General features: G+C 39.1%; 1 protein-coding gene across 3 annotated transcripts in view; it reads right to left on the reverse strand.

The window, feature by feature from the left end:
• Positions 1-1,061: 1,061 nt before the first annotated feature.
• AQP9 (aquaporin 9) overlaps positions 1,062-23,667 on the reverse strand; it is a 28,582-nt gene continuing 5,976 nt past the window's right edge. For all 3 annotated transcript variants that reach the window (XM_012578578.5, XM_002195402.7, XM_030281449.4), the window contains 5 exons: positions 17,188-17,314; positions 13,470-13,607; positions 11,270-11,388; positions 9,455-9,672; positions 1,062-4,601 (listed from right to left, as the gene is read on the reverse strand). In XM_012578578.5, coding sequence (XP_012434032.1) covers positions 4,439-4,601; positions 9,455-9,672; positions 11,270-11,388; positions 13,470-13,607; positions 17,188-17,314 — 765 coding nt within the window. In that variant the 3' untranslated portion in view covers positions 1,062-4,438. The remainder of the gene's footprint in view (positions 4,602-9,454; positions 9,673-11,269; positions 11,389-13,469; positions 13,608-17,187; positions 17,315-23,667) is intronic.

The raw sequence follows: 23,667 nt of genomic DNA on the forward strand, positions 1-23,667 counted from the left end.
ATTGTCTTTCCTGGATGATCCTGATTTATTTTTAATAGTGGCTTGACAAAAAAGTCTTTTAAAATTGTGCATGTTTTAAATAAGTAGTCTCTGATGCAGAGGATTGTACTAAGCAGAAAAAGAGCAGCTGTTACTGGAAGTTACAGTTAATTGTTTTATTTTCCAGCACAAGGTTGTTTGGTGGGAACAGTGGAGAAAAAAATGCAAGCAACTGCCAAAAAAACAAGCATGTGAGGTGAAACTTGAATTTGCTCTCATGAGAACTTTCTAAGATTCATAAGTAACTGAGGAAAGCAGGCTGTATTTAAATCTCTGGAGATGTATGTGCTGTGTGGAGACACAGCACAGCACACAGTGTTGGCAGGAGAAGGGAAGGAGGACACAAAGTCACAAATGCTGATGATAGGAGGGTAAGGCTCATCAGGATGGATAGAGGATAAAATGCCTGCTGCCACCTCATATACTTTTGTTGGGGTTTTGTGTGTTTATTTGGGATTTTTGTTTGTTTTTATTTTTCTTTAGTGGCTTTCAGAGTAAATTTGAAACCCCTATCCTTTCCCTTCCTCCCACAGCACAGGTTTCCTATGCTTTTTAAATGAAACAAGAAAAGCATGCCTCTGTTACAAATCTGTAGAGGAGAAGATGGATAAATTAGCCAGGGGCATTTTGTGAGCCCTGCAGGTCAAATCTGATGTGATACATGTATGCTTAAGAGCAAGCTCTGGAGAGGGACTTCAGCAAAATACCCCACCTGGGCTCTGGCTGTTGTTAGAGCAGTGGGAAAGCCGTGGCAGAAAGTGTCCCTGGGCAGGCTGAAGGGGAGCAGGGCCTGGCCAGGAGGCCCTGGTGGTGTGGGTGGCACTGCCACTGCTCTGCTCTGGCACTGCTGCTGAGCCACAGGGGCTGTGCTCTGGGAATCCAGCCTGTTAGTCCTTCTGTTCTTCCAGCACAAGGCTGTAAAACATTGTAGGACATAACAGGCAGCTGTTTATTTCTTCAGTCTTTAGGTGCCAGAGGGAGATTTCTTTTATATATATATATAAAAATAGCGCTGGAATGCATTTATTAGGAATTGACTGTATTTATTTTGAACCACAATATTTGAACATCCAGATCCACAGACAAAACTCCAAGAAAGTAAAACATCTGCCATACTCTGAGCTCAGTTCTCTGATCGCTTATCCTTGCCTGTATTGCCACCCATTGTGAATAATTTCACTGACTTCAATAAAACATGCAGTAGCCAACTTTTAACTCGATACTAAGTTTAGCTCTAAAGAACAAACACATTGCTCCCAAAAAGAACAAACCCAAAATGAAAGTTGAATAATAACCTGAAATTAATTTCTTTCAACATTAAAATCCAGACTGATTACTATTAACTCATTAATCAAAACATCTTTCAGCTAGAAAATTTGTTGCCAACTGTTATTATTACTAGTTTAATGTAAAAGTGTGACCACTGAATATCAGTTTATATTAGGAAATTGCATAGTTCATACAAAGTCAAAATACTGTTTTGTTTCTTATAAAACAGCTAATGTCTGTGTAAGTTTATGGAATGAGGTGATTGTTATTGTTCCCATTACATTATGGAGATACTGGTCATGGTTTTGTAGTAAATAATCAGCTGAGGTTTGTCCTGAAAGCACGAATAGATTCCTTGAAATTTAAATTGTCATCAGAGACAGGTCTATAACATCTTGTTACTGAATGAAGTTCTGGCTTTTGTGAATCCAGGATTAATTGTGATATTAATACCATGTGTTCCCAAAGAATTTTCAAAATATTAATTTTGAATGATTAATTAAAATTTTAATTATTTAAGCAAACACAGAATTGACAGCAATTTGAGAGCATATTTAAGACATTGTTATGCTATCACACTAGTGTGTCACTGCTTAAGATTTGCATGTTAACAACTTCAGGCAAGTAAATGCCACTCATACAGAAATTCTGTGCATAGGAATGGCATGAATAGGAAAAACAAGCTTTTATGTTTTATAGACAGAACATGTTGTGATCAAAAGGATTTTGAGAAAATGAACAACTTTATGTACCTTGGCCAATGCACAGGCATACAGCAAGTGTGGGCTAGTTCCTGAGTAGGCTGTATAAATAAACTGCCCTTTTCTCATTCCTGACCTGTATTCTCCTTTTTCCCATGTTTTCCATGGTGGATTGAAGAAGCAATATAGTGATGCATATGGAGCCTACTGACTATGCAAAATTCTAAGACAAGTGATAACCTGCCCCTACCATTCTGGATAAAATTGGTTACTTCTGGTTAATTAGCTGGTTGTTTTCTGATATTTCTTATTAGATGTTGCTGTCAGTGGAAGAGCAAGTGCTTTTCAGAGCTGAGGGCGGCCCTCAGGCTGGTTCTACCTCTGTAATCCTTCTGCAGACATAGAAGGTTGGCAGCCACCTGGGAGTGCTCATGCCCAGGGATGGCCAAGGGGTGAGAGACAGCACTCACTGCAATGGTGGGGTAAAACAAAGGATAGTCTGCAACTGCATTGGCACCCCATCTTGCTTTATGTGGTGCAGTTCATCAATAGACAGGACAGAGGATCTAGCTTGTCTCTGCTGCCAACAAAAGGTTTAAAATTAGGACAATTTTTCACATTTTACTTTTGATTTTTCTCTGCTCAGACTGAGAGCTGTTTCTATGTGCTCTCCCTTCTTGTTCCTGAGACTCTAGCCAGTGATACAGGGATGCAATAAAATGTGCATGGGTATAGCAGAATTTAGCCCACAGCAGAGAGCCACTGAATTAAATGAGCATTTTGCAAAGGGCTGATATGTCTCTGGGCAGCCTGAGTTCATTAGGGTTATGTAAGTTTTCTTAAAAACATAATTAAAATTGGAATTATACTCCCCCAAGTATGCTGCAATATCTGACTTGGAGCTGCAGCAAGCAGAGCTTTGCTTGACCTGCTATTTCTTTCCCTTTGCTGCTGTGAATTCGGCATGGCATCCCAGGGAGTGTGATCAAAACAAGCAGTGACAAAGGCCTGATTTCCCCAAATGCTGAGGCAGGTTCTGACCACGGTATTTTGTAAACATCTTCTGCAGATACTGCACGGAAGTGCACAGGCTATTAGTGACAGCACAGAGGACTCCTCACTTCAGGAGTGAAATCAGGAATGCAGTGTGGAATTTGAGAGAACAGAGTTCTAGGAATCCAAAGGGAAGAGCACCCTGAAATGAGTGAATTGAATGATGCTCTGAAGTTTAGCCATGAAAGTAGCTCAGGAGCATTGCTGAATTGGATGTCTGTTTATTCATGATCACCACCACCAACCATGGATAGATGTATACATAATAGAAATAAATTTTGCTTTAACTGAATACATTCAATTCACAATGATTAAGCAGAAATAATTTCATTTTCAAGGCTGGATATTTAGGAGTATAGGTCCAACCATTTTTCTTTAGTGAGAGGTAACTCACCCAGAACTCTGATGTGGATCTGACCTTCCTTGGGGAATTCAGATCTGGGACTAGCTCTGAGACCTGTTTCTAATTTTAATTACTGCTACCACATTAAAAATTGCTCCCACAATGCAGATGAAACCCACCAATATAAATCAGCAGCACCAGAACTCTTTAAAGCTTATACAGACACAGGCTTTGTGCTGACCTCTGCACAGCATCAGTCTCTTGCTGGGCCATCTCCACAGGAATGAATTGTATTCATAAAGCACAGCGGAAGAGATTCAGATTAGTATTCTACATAAGGCTTTTAATATTTGGCAGCATAAAGGTCAAGTAAATAATCTAAAAATAACTAAGCATTAATGCTATGAAGACCCTGTGCAGAAGTTACCCTTTGTCTCTTTGGTGCTGATCTTACAACAAGCAGTTTTTACTTTTGTGATCATATTGTGAATTACCGAACATAATGGCTGAGGAGTTGATTTCTTGCTGATCAATAGTGGCTCCATAAACTTTAGTAAAGTTATTTAAAACCATTTCTATTGGCATTTAGCCAATTTGGTTATTGTTTTAAATGTTTAGGCAAGCCATTCTTAACAAGTGAGTGATGCTCTTGCATATTAATTCAGCACTGAACGTGTTAACTAGCTGTGCATGCAATTTTGGATCAATATCTCAACTATTTTCAGTTAGTGTCATTAAGATCATATGAGTTGAATTAACAGGTCAGTACTTCATCTCACTACAGTTGCATCTAGGATAACTTGACCTAAAAGACATATGAAAAGGACAATTTAGCCTTCCCATACTCAAGATATCAATTTTGCATGTGATCAGCCCATTGTTTCATGGAAAGACTTCAGTTTTGAACTTCTGTACAGAATTTCTGCTTTGAAAGGTGAATTTCTAATAGAGACATATGGGTTTCATACAGGGGTCCAAACAACCATTTGCATAAAAACTCCACAACACAAGGACAGACAAATTTCTTTGCTTCTTATGCCATATTGGTCAATTCATATTTAGTATGCACATCTTTGTCTTCTCCTGACTGAGGATCTGAGTGATGAATTTCAATAAAAATTACATAGGTCATTGCTCCAAGTACACCTCCCAGCAGAGGTGCAACTATAGGAACCCACCACCAATTATTACCAGCCCTGTAAGACAAAAAGAACAAGAATTAGTGTTATTTGTTACTCTGGTGAACACCTTCCTGTGAAGTAGTCACTGAACAGATCCAGTGGTGTGCCACTTGCTATACTGTTGACCTTTCTATTTTGTCTTGTGTTTATGTAACTGGGTGACACCCTCATCTGCCCTACCCGGGCTGGTTCTGATTGAAATGATAAATATCAAGCACCAGACATGTTGTTCTGTGTGCTGTACTTGCATTTTAGAAAATAAAGCCTTTTTAGTGCATGTCTGTTTGGGGACAGAGGATGATTTCTCCCTTGAGAAAAGCACATTTCACTGACTTGCAGTGAAATGAACAGGCACATATTTATTGCCCAGCAATCTTCACTTGTGCTGTCCCCAGATGCTTGTGAATAGATTTTCAGGATGTTGCAAAAGTGGCTTATTTCATCTGCATGGAAACTTGCAAGTTCACACCTCCAATAGTATATACCATCTTCCTCTTGGCAAATGTAATAAATTAAACTGAATTCTGAGTATATTTACCTTAAGCAATGTAATAAAACACAGTGACTGTAAAGTTCATTATCCTTGACTGGAATGGTCAAGATTCAAATTTCATGAGGTAGAATGTTATCTCTATGTTTAAAATGTGGTGTCTTTCAGCAAGAGGCAAATACATGCTTAGAAGTTTTATACACCTAAAACTTAATCTTAGAATTTTTGTATTCACTAAGAAAGTCTAGCATGCTGATTCCACTGAAATGTTTACATTTGCACAATTACTAGGATTTAATTTTAATATGTAGATTTACAGGCATATTTAAAGTAAGACTTCCACCATTGAACTGTATAAAACAATAAATAACAACCTTTGTATGCAGGAATATTGGGCTGGTAGAATTGCTCTCCTTTTCCTAGAGGTCCACATTCAGACAGTAAATAACTGAGTATCCACGTGAGAGCACAGAGTCTCTTAACTGTACTGACGCATTAAGGTGTTTTTATTTGATAACATGCTGTATTAATTGAATGTGTGAGTCTCCAGTGAAAATCCAGCTACCTCAATTTCATGCATGTTGAAAATGGAGAAGATTTTTTTCTCCTAGAAATACAAATGGACAAATTAATCTGTAAGACGAACTTTACAGGAAGCTGCAGGGGAACTTTTAAACTGTCAGGATAATTATTCAGCACTCAGTTGTATAGCTTTATGCAGAGCTTAACTTGTGTTTGTCACAATGCAAGAATAGAACTGGGAAAATATTGGTGCCCTGTTGATTATACTATTACTGCTTGTTCTGAAATGCCTTGCATGTGTATGTTTTACCTTTGGAATTATTTCTATTTTGCCCTGAGGATATAAAGTAACTTTTGATGTAGTTTTACTGAGTTTATAAACCTGTTTGTTTTGGAATCATGGATGGTCGTTGAGCAGTTGAATTTCTGGAACAAGCATGGACTTCGGTTTTATTGAATTAATCAGCAGAACAAAAGCTGTATCAAGTACTTGCATGTATTCTTCTGCATGATGTGTTTATACCTGGGTATGTAATGGAGGTGTTTCTTGGCAGGTTTCTCTCAGCTCGTTCCATAACTGGCCTGTGCCTTGTCAGCTTCTGCAAATGGTGGCGTGTATTTGCAGCAGCTGCAGTCAGCTGTGCGTTGGATGCCCTGTGCTGAGATGCTGGGTGCAAAGCCTTTGGAGAGGCTGCTGCCAAAACTGCAATGAGGTCAGTCAGCACCCGGCCGAGTTTCTGTGACACTCGGTGCTCTATCACTGGCACAGGAGCGGGAACTCTGTGACAAGCACAGATGGCCAAAGGCCCCTCGGTGCCCTCCGGCCCCGGCTGTGCCCCGAGCGCTGTTTGCTGCCGCCTGAGGAGAGCGCCCGGCCCCGCCTCTGCCACCGCGGCTGCTCGGGGCTGGGCCGGTGCTGCCTGTGCCGCCTGGCCCGCAGCACTGAGCCTGCCCGCGGGAATTCCTGGGACATTAGAGTGCCTGAGCTACAGGGACTGGGAGCTTGGGCCCGGTTAAACTTGCAGATACACCTTTCACTAGCCAGCTGCTGTGGGAAAGGTAGATACCGAGGTAATCCGGGCTGCACCCCGGGAAGAATGCTATAAAAGCTTCTGAGGCCGCTTTGCCATCCAAATGCCTGTGCAGACAGGAGATTGGCCTCCGGACCTGTCCGGCAGTGCAGTTCTGTTCTGCGCTGCCGCCCTGTCCTCGGTGCCGGCGGCCACGAGGTGTCAGCGTTACCGCGCCGAACCGCGCTGGGTGTGCCGGGCTGCCTTCAGCTGCTGGCACCGAACACTGCTCTGGAGAGCCCTGCCTCTGTCCCTCCTATTGCTCGGTTCTGCTTGTCAGAATCCAGTCTGGTATTTGGACTCAATGCTCTGGCTGTTTTCTCACTACAGACGATACTTTGCTTCCCAAACTTTTCTTAAGCTTATCAAAATATTAAGCATGTGCCTAAGAAAGACTCCTGGTTTTCTGATGGGAGCTTTTAACCAAAACAAACCATTTGCATGGGCTAGGGAAACCACACTATAGCTTGTGTCTTCGGGCTTGGTTTTCCAGAAAATGCTTCTTCAGGTGTTGTGCAAAATGTAGTAACAGCAACATTTAGAAAACCCTCAATGCTCAAATGCAGTCCTATCATCTGGACCATTCCAATGTCCAGCAAGAAGGGCTCTCCTCCAGTCTAGATCCCTGCCTTGAAAATAGGATAAAACCAACGTTTATTATACCTTCAAGCACAAAGAAGGGTAGAGGGGATTTCTTTGCTGTGAGGTAATTCTCTCGATGTTTAGAGTATTTGCTTGTGAACAGTGTAGAAAGTCTTGCTAATCTGTATCTGATCTATTCCAAAGTGAGGCTTTCCTGGTGGTCCTGGCTGTTCTGTAGGCGATGCTTGAACGCAGACTCAGTTGGCTTGGGAGCTAAGCTTCCTCCCCCAAAGAACGTTCAGTGTCTCCTGCGTAGGTCCTACTGCTCGGTTTGTACAGCACTCCCCTTGTGTCCCTTTGGAGGTTTCATGCTCAGGTCCCAGTTCCTGGACATACCTTTACTAGAGAGCTTAAGCACCTGTCTCAAGGTTGTGAATTCCATTTAAAAGAAGATATCCAAGGTTTATTTTCAACTGTTAATGCACCACTTTAAGTTGCTCAGATACAGCAGAGTATCAGGCAATATAGGATCCTGACAACAATCATTCAGCTTTTTCCCATGGCTCTTCCAGCTACCTAACAAGTTTCAGGTTCCTCCTAAGTCTCACCTGGATCTGTGCAGTAAATAAGTAAGAACATATTCCTGTTGTATCATTCCCTTGGACTTGGTTATAGCTGTAGCCTTTTAAATGAAGGTAGGGAGGAAGGCTTCTTCCTCAATTTTTCTCATCCGTTATATTATTTTTAGTTCGGGCAAGGATCAGAGATCTTGTATGTTATTTTTTATGTTCACACTTTAAAATTTCTTAACAAGGTCTATAGAGTGGGACTGCATTCTCTCTCTTATACAAAACCTTAACTACACTAGGAAAGAGTCCATATTGGTATAGATGTAGAGTTTTCTTGTAGTTTTTTTCATGTAAATGAGCATGACCATACTTTTAGGGAGAAGGGGAGTTCACAGGTATTCTGTGACTAGATCACCGTACAATCAGGCTTCCAAACTTTCAGGAATGTAATAGCCAACTTCATAATACATTACAGATTATAGACTGACACCATGGCTAATACCACAGCCAAAACTAGTTGTGATTACACAGGTATGAGAGAGGAGAATCCTGAGCATAGGATGTCGCTCTGTGTGTCCTTGCTTTTTAAAAGAGTGCAGTGGTAAGAGCTACAGGGGAGGAAAAGTTTGGATGTAGTCAGACCAATGAGCTGATGTCCCACCAGCAGCTGACCACAGCTGGGCTACATCCAGCCTTGGCTCTGGCCTGTGCTGTGGCTGTGTGCCTGTTTCAGCTATGCCATGCCTGGCTCTTTTTGTATGCGAAAAGCTTTGCTACTGCTTTCCTCAAACAAGGTACATGATTTGTGTAAATAGAAATCATACTGAATAAATAGAGATTATTTGTGCTTCTTTTATTTCTTGCTAAAATAAAATCTCTACTAACCAGAGCTCTCCAGTGGCCTACAATACTACTGGGGATTCCTACTTGTAAATAACTGGGAAAACAAGCAATACTAAAATATCTGCTTCCTGGTGACAGATTACTCTTGCTTAGATACCCCAGAGTGCCTCTTACCCTGGATACATGTAAGATGTGGATTTGATGTGCAACTAATTAGCTGTGCATAGGTCCAGCCAAGAGCGTGTGCGTGCTCACACGGGGATTTGAGAGGGCTCTGAAATGTGGGAAAATGAAGGGAGCTTTCCCATTCACTCCTTCACTCCCAGCCAGGAAGTCGGGCTTTTAGATTGCTGTATATTTCTGCAGTAACTCAGAAGTAATCATAGGCTAAATCAATCTGATATGTCTCTGTTTTTTACAGTACCCAATAAATATTTCTACCTAATTCTCTCCCGATTTTTTTTTTCCTGAAAGCTGCTGGATACAAGAAGAAAGCACTCATATTTTCAGTGACCTCTAAGAAGCTCTAATATTTTGGGAAAGGTCTTCTTGAAACAATGATTGATATTAGAGATTATGCATGTTTGATTTGCCCTAGGAGCAGGAAATCCTTTTTAAAGCCCAGTTCCTAGAGGATATCTGGCTTAAAGTGCATGAATAGCTGCTTCTGGTATGCAAAGAATTACCTGTATGTATATAAAGTATGACTTGGTACCATGTTGAATCAGGATCTTACTTTCCTAGAAACAATTTTAGCCAGGAGCATTTGACTTCATCTCCAGGCATACTTACGTGAATACTTCCATCCCCCATCCTGCAACAGCCGTGAAGAGCCTTGGGCCAAGATCCCTGGCTGGGTTCATAGCACAGCCACTGTTCATTCCCAAAGAGCAAGTAAGAACAATTATAAGAAGTCCTACTGCAATTGGCTCCAGGCCCTTGGGTACGCTGTTATTTTTGGTGTCAAAAATAGCAAATATAGCCAGAAGAAGAACAGCTGTTGACATCACCTGGCCAAGGCAAAGAAAAGAATATTGAATAAATAAGTGTAGATTCTTTCCAATAATGAAAAGAGGAGCTATGGCAGCTTTGTGGATTGGAGAGGCTTAGAGCTGGTATTTATTTTTATCCCACTATATGGAATAGCAAAATTTGGAACTCGGTGCCTTTCTACTTCACAGTAATGAGAAGTTTTGATATCTGTGCTGAAAGACACAGATATCAAAACTTAAATTTTGAAGGAAATTAAAAAAAAATGCAACAATCAGAGGATTTAAAAGGCATCTCCTGTGTGAGGTCTAATGCTTTTTCACATTTTTTTCCTGTCAATTTTACACTTTTATTCACTTAATTTTTAGCAGTTCTGCCACTATAGCGTTGCAATCGGTTCCATTGATATAGAAGTGTTTTATGTGATTGTAGTTTATGCTGACAATTTAGGCTAGATATGCATCTCTTTATCCAGGTATTGTAAAATATCAGAAGAAAAAGTGAAATCTTTCAAGTCAAAACTGAACAGCTAAAATTAGAAAGTATCCAAATTAGGGTTGCATGTATAACTGTACCATGAACTTTGTACTGCATATGCTAATTGAGGTGATGAAGGAAATTTTCTTGGAATTACTTCAATCCAAGTACAGCTCTGCTTAAATCAAATGCTTTGTCAATGTTGATTTTGCTAATAATTAACTTGATGGGAAAACAGACAAAAGCTTCAATGATGTCAAAATGTTCAATTTCGATACTGATTTGAAGAAGCTTAAGTTTGAGGGGTTTAAAAATTATTTGTTTTTCGTCTGCTTTTAAGATTGTTTTGAAACATGCATGGGTAAAAAATATCTTAGGGAAAATTCTGTTGACTGATCCAAAGATCAGAACTGTGTTACAGAACTTCAAAATAACGTTTAGATTTTTTTGAAGCCAGATTGCACAATCTTTTACATAATGAATTTTTGTATTTGTGCCATCCCTTTTTTTTTTCCATACCTTACTCATGCAGTATTTATTTCATGTATTCCTGAAGAAGATGGGTAAGTTGATTAGAAGTATATAAAATATATGAAACTTCATTTTTTGCATAAGTGGAATTAAAGAACAAAGCTTAGAAATGAAGTTGAGGATTTTTCAGATTCTGTCATTTGAAAAATAAATACTACAAATCTATATGCAAAAATAAGGTTAAGAGAGGAGGCTTGTGGAAGCAGAAAGCTCAATTGGTCAGGGTATGTTAAACTATTTAAGCATTATTTAAGGAATAATAGGTTTACAAAATGGGCTGGATTTTGATGTAAGTGGACATGACTGCTGAGATTTATGGAGAAATATTGATTTATGCTGAGCAAAACCTCTTACGTATATTACTTTAAAGACATTTTGAGTGCAACAATTAACATGATGTATGAGAAAGAGCAACTAGAAATTATTTTGCTTATAAAATATTCCTAAAATATAACCCCCTGCAAACAACACTGCATTCTCATTGTATTGGACATCTGGCTGGAATGGTGAGATTTGGCACACTTTTTAGATCTATGTGTTTTTTTACTGCTTGGCTTTACATCTTTTTTTATGTTTAATTTATGGAATTAAGATAGCAAGTGCACTTACCTGATCTGCAAATCCATTTACAAGGGACAGATAAGGAGCTGGATATGTTGCGAAGATTTGTGCTGTTGCATTTGGTCCTGTGACTTCAAGTTTTCCATCACTATACTCCATAAAGGCATCTGTAGAAAAAAGCCAGCAACTGCTTGCACTTCTCTATGAACTTTTCTAGGTTTTCTAGGACTAGCATATATGTGATAGGTCTGTGCACTTCACTGTCTCAACTGAAACTGATCTCTAAAGTCCCTTCCACTCCAAACCATTTGGTGATTCTTTGATGTTTTGTTCCTAGGAGCACTACTATTGGATTTGAGGTGGTGTATTCCTCAGACCCTCCTGTCTCCTTTTTCCTCCTGTGCCTTGAAGTACTCATTTTATGTACCACAGCTTTCCCTGGTTTTCCCCTGCTCATAGCTCCAAACTCAGTGCCAAGAAGCATTTTCTGATTCTGAATACAAATGTGTTATTCTGCAAGAGGTGCTGCATTTGTCATGATGACCCAAGAAATGCACAACATCCTCATTCTCAGTTGTGGATTCCCAGCCACGAGGAATTACTGCCATTCCGTTTGACAATTGTGCAGTTTTAGAAATGGGAAGATATTAAATGGTTTACTCAAATCTTCATGGACAGATGTGAGTAACAAACTCTAATCTATTATTTTATTAGTGGATCTGGTGATGAGATGATACTTGTGAATAAAGAAATAGCTCCCCATCTCCCGTAGAAGTCATGATGAGGGTGATAAGCTCCTCCTGAACCCAGCAGACAAATATGTTTCTCCTTGTTTCTGTTTTTTCTAGCTTTGCTTAAAGTCACAACATGAGTGCAGAGAGTTTACTTAGATCAGGCTCTCATTTGAAGTGTCAGATAATTCTGTGGCATTTAACTCTTACAGGGGGGGAAAAGGGATGATCTCCTGTGTATCTTTTTCTACCGGTGACTACTTTCACATATTCTTTCAGGTCCACTGAAAAGTCCTACAAGTTGCAGGAAGTAAAAGCTACAGAAGGTGTTTGGAAATTTAATAAGAGCAAGAACAGGACTTGAGCAGCAAGCGATAGGGATATGAGAAAGTCCTGCACTCCTGAATACAAGGAAGATGTCCCTGACTTAGACCTAAGCTTCCTACTTTGGGTTCCTGCCCTACTGCTGCCCTTGTGGCAGAATACAGTGGCTCCCCTGTCAAACCTATGTATATGTTGACATACTGCTGCATCCTGGCCACAGCCCTAATTCTGTCAGGCTGGAGGAGGACTTAAATTCAGATGGAAATCCTGTTCCAGAATTCCAGTATCCAAATTCTATCACTAACTTTAAAAAAAGTAAATTCTTCCCAAAACAGTTCTCATGGTTCCTAAAGATTTTTGTCTTTGGGATTACTGTGGGTACTGAGCACTGAGCTGATATACAAGGGGCATTTCCATTTTTGTTCTTCCTCTGCTGCACCTAGACCCAGCACAGTCTGCAGACATAATGCCCAAAGAAGAGAGATGTTGGAGGAGATGGGCTGGGCCACTGGAAGCAGAGTTTTGGGGTAGGAGGTTGAAGCAGGTGATCCAACTGAGTGGATTCAGTCAGTCAGTTACTGTTTTTTTCCTTTCTGGCACCCTGTGATAAAACCCTATGCCTCAAGGATGGGGGAATTTTTTTCTTTTTCCCCTGTCAAATATGTGACCTGTTTATCACTGTACCTGGAATTCATTGCCTTGGAGAGTCACCTCTCAAGGGTGGTCTGATTTTTGGTCAGGAGGGACTTGATCTCATATCCTGTACCCTCAATGAACGATGTTGGTGATTCTTGCCTACAGGCACTTGTAGCAGGTCTTTAATGTTTCTAATTTGCCTGTAAGATGGATAGCCCTATATCCTGGCTATTAAGTAATTTAAAATCCTTACTGAGAAATACATGATCTCAGAGTATCTGATTTCCCATGAATAATTTTTTTAAATATCAGAACATTTCCTGGAGTATTAAGTGTTTCAGTAAATTTGTAGGGCACCTGGAATGTTCAAGCCATTGTTTTTCCCGTCAAACTCTTTATGCTACTTCCTTTCTTCTTTTGTTGCTTTAGCTTCATTCCTACCATTAGCCCTGTGTGAACAAGAGTCCTCTGCTTGCCTGACATTCATTGAAAAACTGGGGCCTTAGAGACTGCCTGACCTCTAGTTTGTCCTGTGAACATGTCTAAGGTGTACTCACTGTAATAAATCCCAAAGACAGCCGCTGCTCCAATGAATGCTCCCAGGAATTGTGCTAATATGTAAATTGGTAATTTGGTCCATTTTAATCTTCCAGTCACGCACATGGCTAATGAAACAGCTGGGTTTATGTGACCACCTGAAAAATAAATCAAAAATTGAGTCATGTGGATGACTCAGATACATGAGAATAAGTGAAGGATTTGTAAAAATGTGGGCATTTCTGAACACCAGAACAGTACATGGTTTTCTACATGCTATTTTGCAGTTAAATGCTGACTGCAATTAGACTGAAACAAGTTGGATGAAATCAGAGGAGGGAGGACAAAAGCCACTAAGATACATCTTTACTCTTGATGCTTGTGGACTGTGCTCTTTGTATCAGACTGCTGTCCTGCAGTATGCAACTGATAGACAACTTTTCTAGAAAAATAGTAACCTGCCCCATTGGTTGTGATGGGAGCGTCCCTTATTCTGCACATATTCCCTCTCCTCAAGGCCTTTGGCTTTTTATTTTTAGAAGAGAACTGGGGTAGAAGAACATTCCTTTAGTCTCCCAAACACTTACTAGGATTAAGGACTGTTACTGGTTTGAGCATATATCTTAAGACAGTTCTGGAGTCCCCTGGATTTAAGTAATGTTTGTGTCCCTGTCTTCAGCCTGGGGTTACTCAGGAGCTCATTTTCATGGAGACAAAATCAAATAACATTTGGGCTCTCCAGTTTCATGTTGGCTTTTGGTGAACTGTGCCTACACGGGATCTTGGGGCAGCAGTGCATAGTCCTTCACCATGTTTTTATCTGGTTCTTGTGCTTTCTGGAAAGTCCATAATAAGGAAACGGATAAAGTATCTGTGCTGAAACAAAGTTCAGTTTCCTGTAGGACTTCCTTCCTTTTTTTATTCAGGAGTAGCTACATCTGAACTCATGCATGAAAAAGATTTCAGTAACACTGGAATTCTTCATGACAATTTTAATTTCTAAAATACATTTATTATGTCATATGGTCTCTTTCCTCAACGTCTTTTGTCAACAAAAAAGGTACTGTATGCTCTTGGAAAATTTAATTTTTTACAGATACATGGTTGCTACTTAAGAAATACAAATTGCCAAATAAATGAACAAGTAATTCTTTGTAATAAATACTGAATAATAAAACCCTCAAGTTTTGCAAGGACATAGGATCCTTTGCCTATTTTCCAGATAAGGTCTCATTTCAGTCTGTATGAATATCAGGAAAAAATGGCCTTTGTCTTTGGTAAAATAACTGAAAGAGTATGTCCCTTATCTGTCAAAGGTTAGTGATGGAGAAAGGGCCTCTATGTACAATTTCTGTGTTTGTTTGCACTTCAGGTCAGTGAGTCATTATCTTATGAAATCCAGGCACCTTTGATACATAATGAACTGACAAACACAGATAACAAGCTGGATAAAACCTTCTTTGTAGTATTTCCAAATGCTGACCTAGTACTACCAGTCTTGAATTAAAAGTTGAATTCCTCACAGTGTTTCCAGTTCTTCGGCACAGAGCAAATAGATAGATGGCACCTAATTTAACAGCCCTTCATGTGAATTTTGATTAATTGTTGTCTTGTCTTTTGTTCCTTACTCTGTCTGGAATTAATAATTTTCTTTTCTTTCAACACCTGATTTTATTCCCCACTTGTATAAAATACAGGGTGACTATGATGGCCAGGACAAGTCATAATAATATTACAGAGGGCTGATTAACATTAAATATGGAAAGGAAAAGTCTATTTGAAGGATCTTGTGCTAACATTGGGGAGTTACAAGATTCTTGGTTCTTGTGCCACTGGTTAAAAAAAAAAGTTCACTTTGGACAGTGTATTCCTCCTTCTTTTGTAGTTGCAGTGATCACAGTCATGGCTTTGAAATGCTAAGTTGGATAAAATAGTGAGAAATTATCTAGATATTGAGGAAAAGTGGATGGAGGAAAATTAAAAAGGGGAATTTTCCTAAATAAAAAAGCTCAAATTCACCAAGCATGCAGACTATATATATTTTTAGCATTAATTTAGGATTACATAAAGAACTGATGAAAAATATTTTTGCAGTACTTAAACATGAAACTTTGACCCAAGACCATAGGAATTGCTAAAAAATTCTACATAGGAACTTGTATTCTGAAGTGTCCACTAATAATCATGTCCTGGATAATAACAGCCTGTTGAAATATCTGTTCCTATTTTTTCACAGAGAAAATGCACTGCATGCAGAATCCTTTGTCATGGGAAAAACACAGGAAGCACAATACTGCAACATCTGCAACTGCTCTGCCCTGCTGGGATTGAACTCTAATTTTCTACATAATGATGAAGATGAATATCCCTTAAAGGTGCAAATGTAGGACAGGTTTTTACAGGTTTGTTTTCATGATAGTGCATTAGAAGAGTTTAGCTGCCTCCATGTAAACCAAGAGCTGTAGTTGAAAGTTGTTCAGATAATAGGAATGTGCTGCTGAATTAATTTTGTGTGATATTAAGGAGCAGTTCTGGTTTGTGTCAATGACAGTGACAAGACTGCCTGTTTTTGTAGAACCTGGAGCACTTTCTAATGTGAGACTTTCTAATGGAAACCTTCTGCATGGTGCCTCTGTAAAAGAATTTGTAAAGAGAAGAGAAATGGCCACAGTAATTTCTGTTACAGCAACTATTTCTAATGCCCTAATTATACCTAAAGAAATTTGTCCAGACCAACTTTACCTCTTATGAAGGGTAAGAAATGCTTCTATGAGACCGGGAGTACAAGGGCACCATGTGCTTTAAAGGCCAATATAAACTCTGCATACAACAGAAAGTATTGTGTATTTTCATGGACAGCATTGTCATTACGACCCATCATTTTCTGTTTTAAAGGAAGACTTTAATTGTTAAAAGCAGTTATGCTAACGTTTCTGATATTAGTCTGGCCAAATTGAATGGTGGAACTAGGAGACAAGGCGGCATCCAATATGGCATTTGTGGACACTGGTTAGTTAGCCCAGCTAACTTAGCCCCAGCTAAATATCAACTAAATCAGGAATCAACTAAAGAGAGATTCCTGACCAATACATGTTGAGCAAGTGTTACAGCAGAAATAAGGGGGGAAGGACAGTACAGGGGCAGTGTGTCATTGAAGGTATCTCTGGTACCGAATCTTTATGCTGTTTCTGCTTTCTATGATCTGCTGCTTCTGTGAATAATTGGACAGGAGCAGACTTGCTATTGCCTGTCATAGGACATGAAGAAATAAATTGCACTCTGCAAGGTGAATCCTGTTTATTATACCCATTAGTGGGTCATTCTGCTTTCTGTGTAGCTGGCCACCATTTTATCTGGTGACTGCTGGATTGCTCTTTGTGGTTATTTCTTTAAACACAGTGCCTGTCCTGCCCAGGATTGTCTCTGCTGACAGAATTTTCAAAGCAACACCAAACAGATTTCTGGTTTGCATGCAACACTTCCCATAAAACCCAGATGTCTGTCAAGGTTTTCACACTGTAGTTGAGATCAGAATTTGGTGGAACATTTTGTCAAACACGAAGAATAGAAGGAAATTAGAACACACAAGATTTACTCAGAAAACTCCGGTGTGGACTCTGCTGTAATGGTGCTTACTGTTGCTAATTCATGATTGGTTATGCCATGAAGGGGAAGCCCTTTAACAAGGGAGTCTTAACACTGTAGCAATAAATGCTATATAAGAAAAAAGTCACTTACCAGAAACGCCCCCAGACACGTACACTGCTATGGTGACTGCCATGGCAAAGCCCACCGACACTGTCATGGGCCCTCCATGTGCTCCGCGGCTGAGCACGGCCTGCCCCACACAGCCACAGCCAAGAGCCTGCATTTGGAAAGACAAGTGTAAAATCACAGGTATGTCTGTCAGATGTCATTGATTGTGACTTCTGCTGTCCTGATGTAGCTGCAAATGCTGGTCAGTACTTAAACAGTGCTAGAATTTGCCATGTGTGCCATTGCTGCCTTTTCTGCAATGTACCTTTGCTCCTTTGCTTTTTATTTTCCTTGTCTCTGTCACGAGGAAGAATGTCTGCTAATGAGGACCTCTCTCCACACAGAAAACTGTTCTCAGGCACAATGAGGGAATACTGATCAGAACTTGGAGCCGAGCAAGACTGCACTGCCTCTACAACAAAACTCTGCATCTGAAAGTGAAATTAATTCTGTGAGGTAAGTTCTTAATTCCAGACTGATGTGATAAGTGATGAAAAATTTACTGTAAAAATTATGAAAGATAGTTCAAAAAGCTTTCAATGTTTAGTGCTGAAACTATGGATTGCAACAACTTTCTGGTATTTACATTGTGTGTTATTGTTATGCTGACTTTATATCATATATTGCTCTAGCAAAATATTTCACTGTCTCTGCAGCTTGAATGATTAACTGAAGTGGAGATATCTAAATAATTCACATTGAAGAATTCTAAATGGATTTAAACTAGTTTTGGATTTTTGTTGGTTCTCCTCAGAATAAAGTTCAATAACAGGTTTAAATATTTGCTTAAGATGCTGTTTGTTCAGTTCTAAAGCCTCTGCTTACCTTCAAGCATATGTTTAGAGCCTATTAAAGATGACAGGAAAGATATTCAAAGAGACAAAAACTTTTTCATTTGAGATAGACTAGGTGATCCATTTCTGTGTCTTTGAAAATCTGCTTTTTAAATATATGCCTATGTGCTCTGCTGAACAAGGAGTTAATACTCTGTGGAAGCTCTCAAATAATTTCTATTATTAAAGTCTGAAAGCTTTTGTTTCTCTGCAGCTGTAAGTGATGTGAATCATACAATTTCTGGGCTGTGACTAGATACATGTTGAGCAACCTTAATTGCTTATTTTCAATTGCAAGGCAGTTGAATTCAGAAACTGCAAAGTAATGGGAAAATCTCTCTTGCCTTAGAAACAGACTGTACCAAAATGATTTGGTGATATAGGTTTAACAAGCAAGTCCTGCTAGAATAGATGCATTTTAAACAGGAAAATCATACTCTTGTTTCCATTATTTCCCCAAGGGTTTTAACTAATACCAAAATGTGCCAGAAAAGCTCTCAATAAAATTACACTCTTAACCAGTTTTTTAATGCAGACGGTGTTTCTAAGTGCCCCAAGACTGTGTCATATGCCCAGGTGCAGTTCTTGCCTTGGGGTCATAATCATGTAAGCAAACAAAACACTGACTGGTGCCAGAGTGTTGCAGCTCTGGTTATGTAAGGGTAGGGTGGTGTTAGATAGCTACAGTTTATTGGACTGTATAATTAAAAGCTCCAGGACACAATGCAAGCTCCAGTCAGCTGCTGTGCAACAGATGACCCATGCTTGCATTAGCCGTGCTCTCACCTAGCAGTGCATGTAGTAAGCACAAATGCATATATAGCAAACCAAAATAAAACACATTGGTGGTGTTCCCAGGCTGAAATGACATCTTTTTTTAAACTTCATATGAAACAATTCATAATGTGTTCATATGATTAATATGGAAAGAATGAAGAATGGGTATGCTGGAATTCATAAGAATCTAGAGGAGGTGGAATTTAAGATACTCTAGTCATCACTTTCCAGATTTCTCCAAGGGAGTATTCCTGCAACTGCACCAAGCAAAATTTTTGGGAAAGATATGGCTCAGATGAGGAGCAAGTTCAGTAGGCTGCTCTGAGCCCCTGCACCTACTGGGGTGCAGGTTGAATTCAGGCAACCAGCTCAATCTACAAGTATAGTGTGCACTTGTGTTCTGAAATGGCACAGGCAAAGTTTTTCAGATTCAAAGGCCATTCTTTTGAAAACATTACTTCTTTCTGTAAGATGATGGAAAAACAGAGCAACAGTAGAGGAGATAGAGAAAAGGATAGGGGATAGCAACATCTGTGTATCAACTACATTTGTATATCAACTAAAAATTCACAAGAGAAGGGAAGGAAATAATGGAGGGAGGCTGTGGCCTCCCTACCTTTATTACCAGAACTGAGGAAAGTCATACAGAACAGCTGTATGACTCTTGCATTGTAGCTGCTGCTCTGCAGGTCTTGGGGAAATACATAACTACAGATGTTCCATTTCTATGCTAACCAGTCTCTCTTCTACAGAGAAGACACGTGAGCCAGCTGGAACACAGCTGCACTCGTGGACCTGCTAATGTACAATGACTAAATGCTACTGCAGGCACAGTCAGTGTGTGCCCATCCAGGGATGGGAAAACTGGGAGCTGAGCCTGCAGGTCTGAGCTGTGTCACTGTAATACTTTCTCCATTTGCTGACCTTTTAAGAAGGAGAGAAAAAAGTTGCTTAATACCTACTGTAGCTAGGTTGGCGCAACTGGAAACTATCACCTAATCATGTAATTACACAAACAGCAATTTAATACCTTGTAAGTCTTTGCTTGACTGAAGACCAACTAGATCATTGAGTTGTAATTAAATATTCTAAGATTTTAGGCCAAGTTCAGCCATCAGCTGTGCCTAGAAATCTCATTGATTGAAGCACATGGATTAAATGGGAGTTTAAGTTACGGAGGATATAGCCGGCCCTCCTTATCTTATCTTGTCTATCTTATGTTACCAGGTTTTCCTCTTAGCAGTTGTCTATAGCCGGATCTGCTTAAAATTACTGGAGTACTTTCAGCACTGACTTTTTTTTTGTTCATAAAGTCATTAGATTATTGCCCTGAAGAACATGCTTGGGTGTGGAATAGCTGTCTAAACCTCTGCCAAAAAAACTTGCTTCATAGCCCATTAGATCATTCTCTTTGTCTTGGACAACAAGGCTAATGTTAGGAAAGGAAAACAACTGGCCTTCAATGAGTGTAAGGTCCTTTTACTGTCTGGAAGCCTACAGGACTTTCTGTATCCCACTCATCAGAGAGACTACAGATCATTTTGCCTCCATCTTACTATCTCCAGGATTTTTCCAAATGCTTGTAATAGCATTTTTCAGTGTAAATAGGATTTCTGCAAGATCTGAAACCACAATTTTAGGGTATCTATTTTTCTACATGGCCAGTAAAGTTTTAGACATCTTAAAGAATGCTTATATTAAAAAGCCCCCTTGTTATCACACAGTCCTAGAAGTGATGTACATTCATAGGCAGACCCTCTGGCTGTCACATTAAAGAGGCAGCCAAGCTTTTTAGCAATGTGGGCAATGAGCTGTGCCGTGCTGGACTCTACATCCCCAGCTCCAGCTGTGGTGAGACACACACCTGCAGTGGGCTCCACAGCTGCCCCTGCAGGCAGAGTGTGCTCTCAATGGCTGCACAGCTGATGATGCTGTGCATGAGTACAGGAACTCAGTGTGTTATAAGGAATACAGTCACCAGGTGCAAAAAAAAAAAAAAAAAAATCTGTATTTAATCATAAACTGCTCACTTCAATCATGAAATCCTAGAAAAATAGTGGCTGCATTTGCCCTTCTGTGCAGGTAGGGATCTGTGCCTATGAAAACCTTATGTTCTTCATGGTGTACAGTAGTCTTGTGCAGTTCCCCTACCTAACATTAATATTTCCAAATAGGATTAGCTACGTACAAAAGTAGTAAATAATCTTTTCAGTTTGAGGTGTGGTAAATTGGTGCTGTCTTCCTAAGGGAGTGTGTTTTAGAACTTGCTTTCATCTCCACCCCCTTCATTTACAAAGCAAGTCTGCTTAAGAATTTACCTATTGTATTTCATAATAAGATGTTTTATAATACTGGAAACTTTCCACACAGAGATGTATTTTGCTGTGTATTACAAAGGATCTTAATTCAGACAGGGTTCCTAAGCATTCTTTCAACAGGGACAGTAATGATAAAAGCAACAAAAACATGTTAGATCTTCTAAATTTTATAGTATTAGCTATGCAAGAACTCAGGTTACAGGAAAACTCTTTCAGGCAAGACCAGTCCTCATCCAATTTAATGTTTAATATTTGCTATATTTTGCTAAATCAGACAGTACTTAAACTTTCAAAGGTGAGATAAAAAATGCAGCTTACCAGTCAAGCTTACCAGTCACAGCTCTTATTTTATTATTAATGAAATGTTTTGGTGAGGTGGGAGGATGTCTGTATGTTATGATTTAATCAAACTTAGAGCAATAAAAAGTCACTATATCCGTTTTCCTGATGTTCTTCTGGGAAACAACCAATATCCTCTTGGGTTCAGATGGATTTCAATTTTTTTCCCGATTTGCTATCTCATAAATAAAGGGTGCAAAAACCCCCAAGCCCTTACATTTAGTTAATTAAATAGTATAGACATAAGCCTTAAAATTATTGCCATTTTGAAACCATTTTCTACTGACAGAAAGAGACATTGCTACTTGGAGACATGATTGTAAATTTAATAAGACTTTTGATGATTTGTGTATATAAAGCTTTAAAAACATATAAATATCAGGTTCAAATTGCTTTGTGGGAAAAAATAGTGAAAATATTGAGGGACAGACTAGTATGCTGTGTTATATAAACTGATGCTTTTAAATTTTATGATTGCTTTTGCATATGCAATAGGAGACAAAAGTTTGAAATCACCTAGAGAGAATGCAAAAGTCTGCATTTTCTCATATTTTGTTATGATTAATATTGCACACTCCATCCTGAAATGCTAAATGCTTTTCTTTCCTGAATTATAGAAGGGCAACTGATTTGAGTCAGTTTCTTCGATGAAGACTGTTTTTATTTTCTTACTAATTTTTACAAATTCAGGAAAGAAAAGAAAATGTTATATTCAGACACAAACTTTCAAGAGTGAAACATTGTCTGTTGTATCAGGGCTAGAAAGAAAAGGGAGGGCAAAGGAACAAAATCTCACCTAGCAGCTTTGAAGAGAAAAAGAACCTATTCAAGCACTGCTTCCCTCCCACCTTACTCATTTGTTCTTGAGCTATGATAATTTGCTTCCTACCCCAACTGAAAAGCTTTAAATCTTTCTAAACTCCTAAAATATGTTTAGTCTCTGCACCAACTCTCAGGGAATTGTAGCATTGAGAGAGTGTGCAAGAGTGGGCATTGCAGACTCTGAGAAAGGAGGTTTTCTGTTCTGTCTTTGGAGTATAAGGTTGCCTGTTCCTGTTCTTTTACCTTTGGGTGCAGAAACAGGCGGGGCTGGATCTCTGCTGTGCCCTCATGGTTAGAGGTACGTGGTTAGGAGTAATTAAAACCTAAGCTGTTTGCTGTTGAAAAAAAAAAGCTGAATGCTTTTAATAGTAAAGAAACCTGTGATGAATGGGTAAGAGGAACTGAGCCACATTTGCCTTAAAACTGAACTGTGGTTGGAGAGCTCCCTAGAATTTACTTTCAGGCAGAATGGTTTATTGAACTGTTGAGATCGCAAAGATATAAACTCACTGCATAGCACAAACTACATTTATTGTCTTTTATTCCGTTCTCCAACTGTTTATGACAGCTTTAAAAAGTTACTACTTTTATAACCTTTCTTTTATTTGGTGAAACTTTTGAAAAAACACCTTGTAAATTTGTGTCTGTAAAACATTAATTCAAGTTTTGCACTTACAGTTGAATGTTAGAAAGATGCAAGTATTCTGTAAGTCTCAGGCAGAGGTGCCTATGCTTCAGTCCTATAGATGCAAACTTTCTGGGGAGAAGGGTATCCACAGAAAAAGGTTTTGGGGAATTGAGTTCAACTTACTGAAACCTCTTGGTTAAACAATGAGTGTTGAGTTATGTGCTGGGGCTGACATTGCAGAAACGAAGATAATTTTCTTCATAGCTTTCATGTAACATAACATCTGAGTCACCTAAAAGTTTGAAATGTCATATACTGGGAAACCTAAGTTTGCATGGAAAACAAAAGATTCCCATGATTATTCAGAATTTTTTGCTGCCATAAATATTTTGGGCTAAAAGAACAATTAGCTAACCTTCCTTTCAATTTTTTCACACTGCTTAATATTCAGCTGAATTAAAGAATTACTTCTAAAACAGAAGGACTGTCTATAAAAAAAACTGATTCTGATAATAAGATTATAAAAATAACAGTATGCAAGAACAACTCCTTAACCACTTTGTCTTCTGTTTGCAATGCTGATTTCATACAGTTTGAAAAAAAAGTTTGTATGTCTTCACCAGAATCATTAGCAAAATGTAATGCCATCAAAATATATGCAACTAGATAACATTAGATTGAGTGACATGTATTATTTATTGGTTGTACTATATTTTTGCTGCTAGAGACACTTGGGTCTCTGGCA

The sequence above is a fragment of the Taeniopygia guttata genome, chromosome 10 (genome assembly GCF_048771995.1).
Source record: "Taeniopygia guttata chromosome 10, bTaeGut7.mat, whole genome shotgun sequence".
NCBI classification, from domain to species: Eukaryota; Metazoa; Chordata; class Aves; order Passeriformes; family Estrildidae; genus Taeniopygia; species Taeniopygia guttata.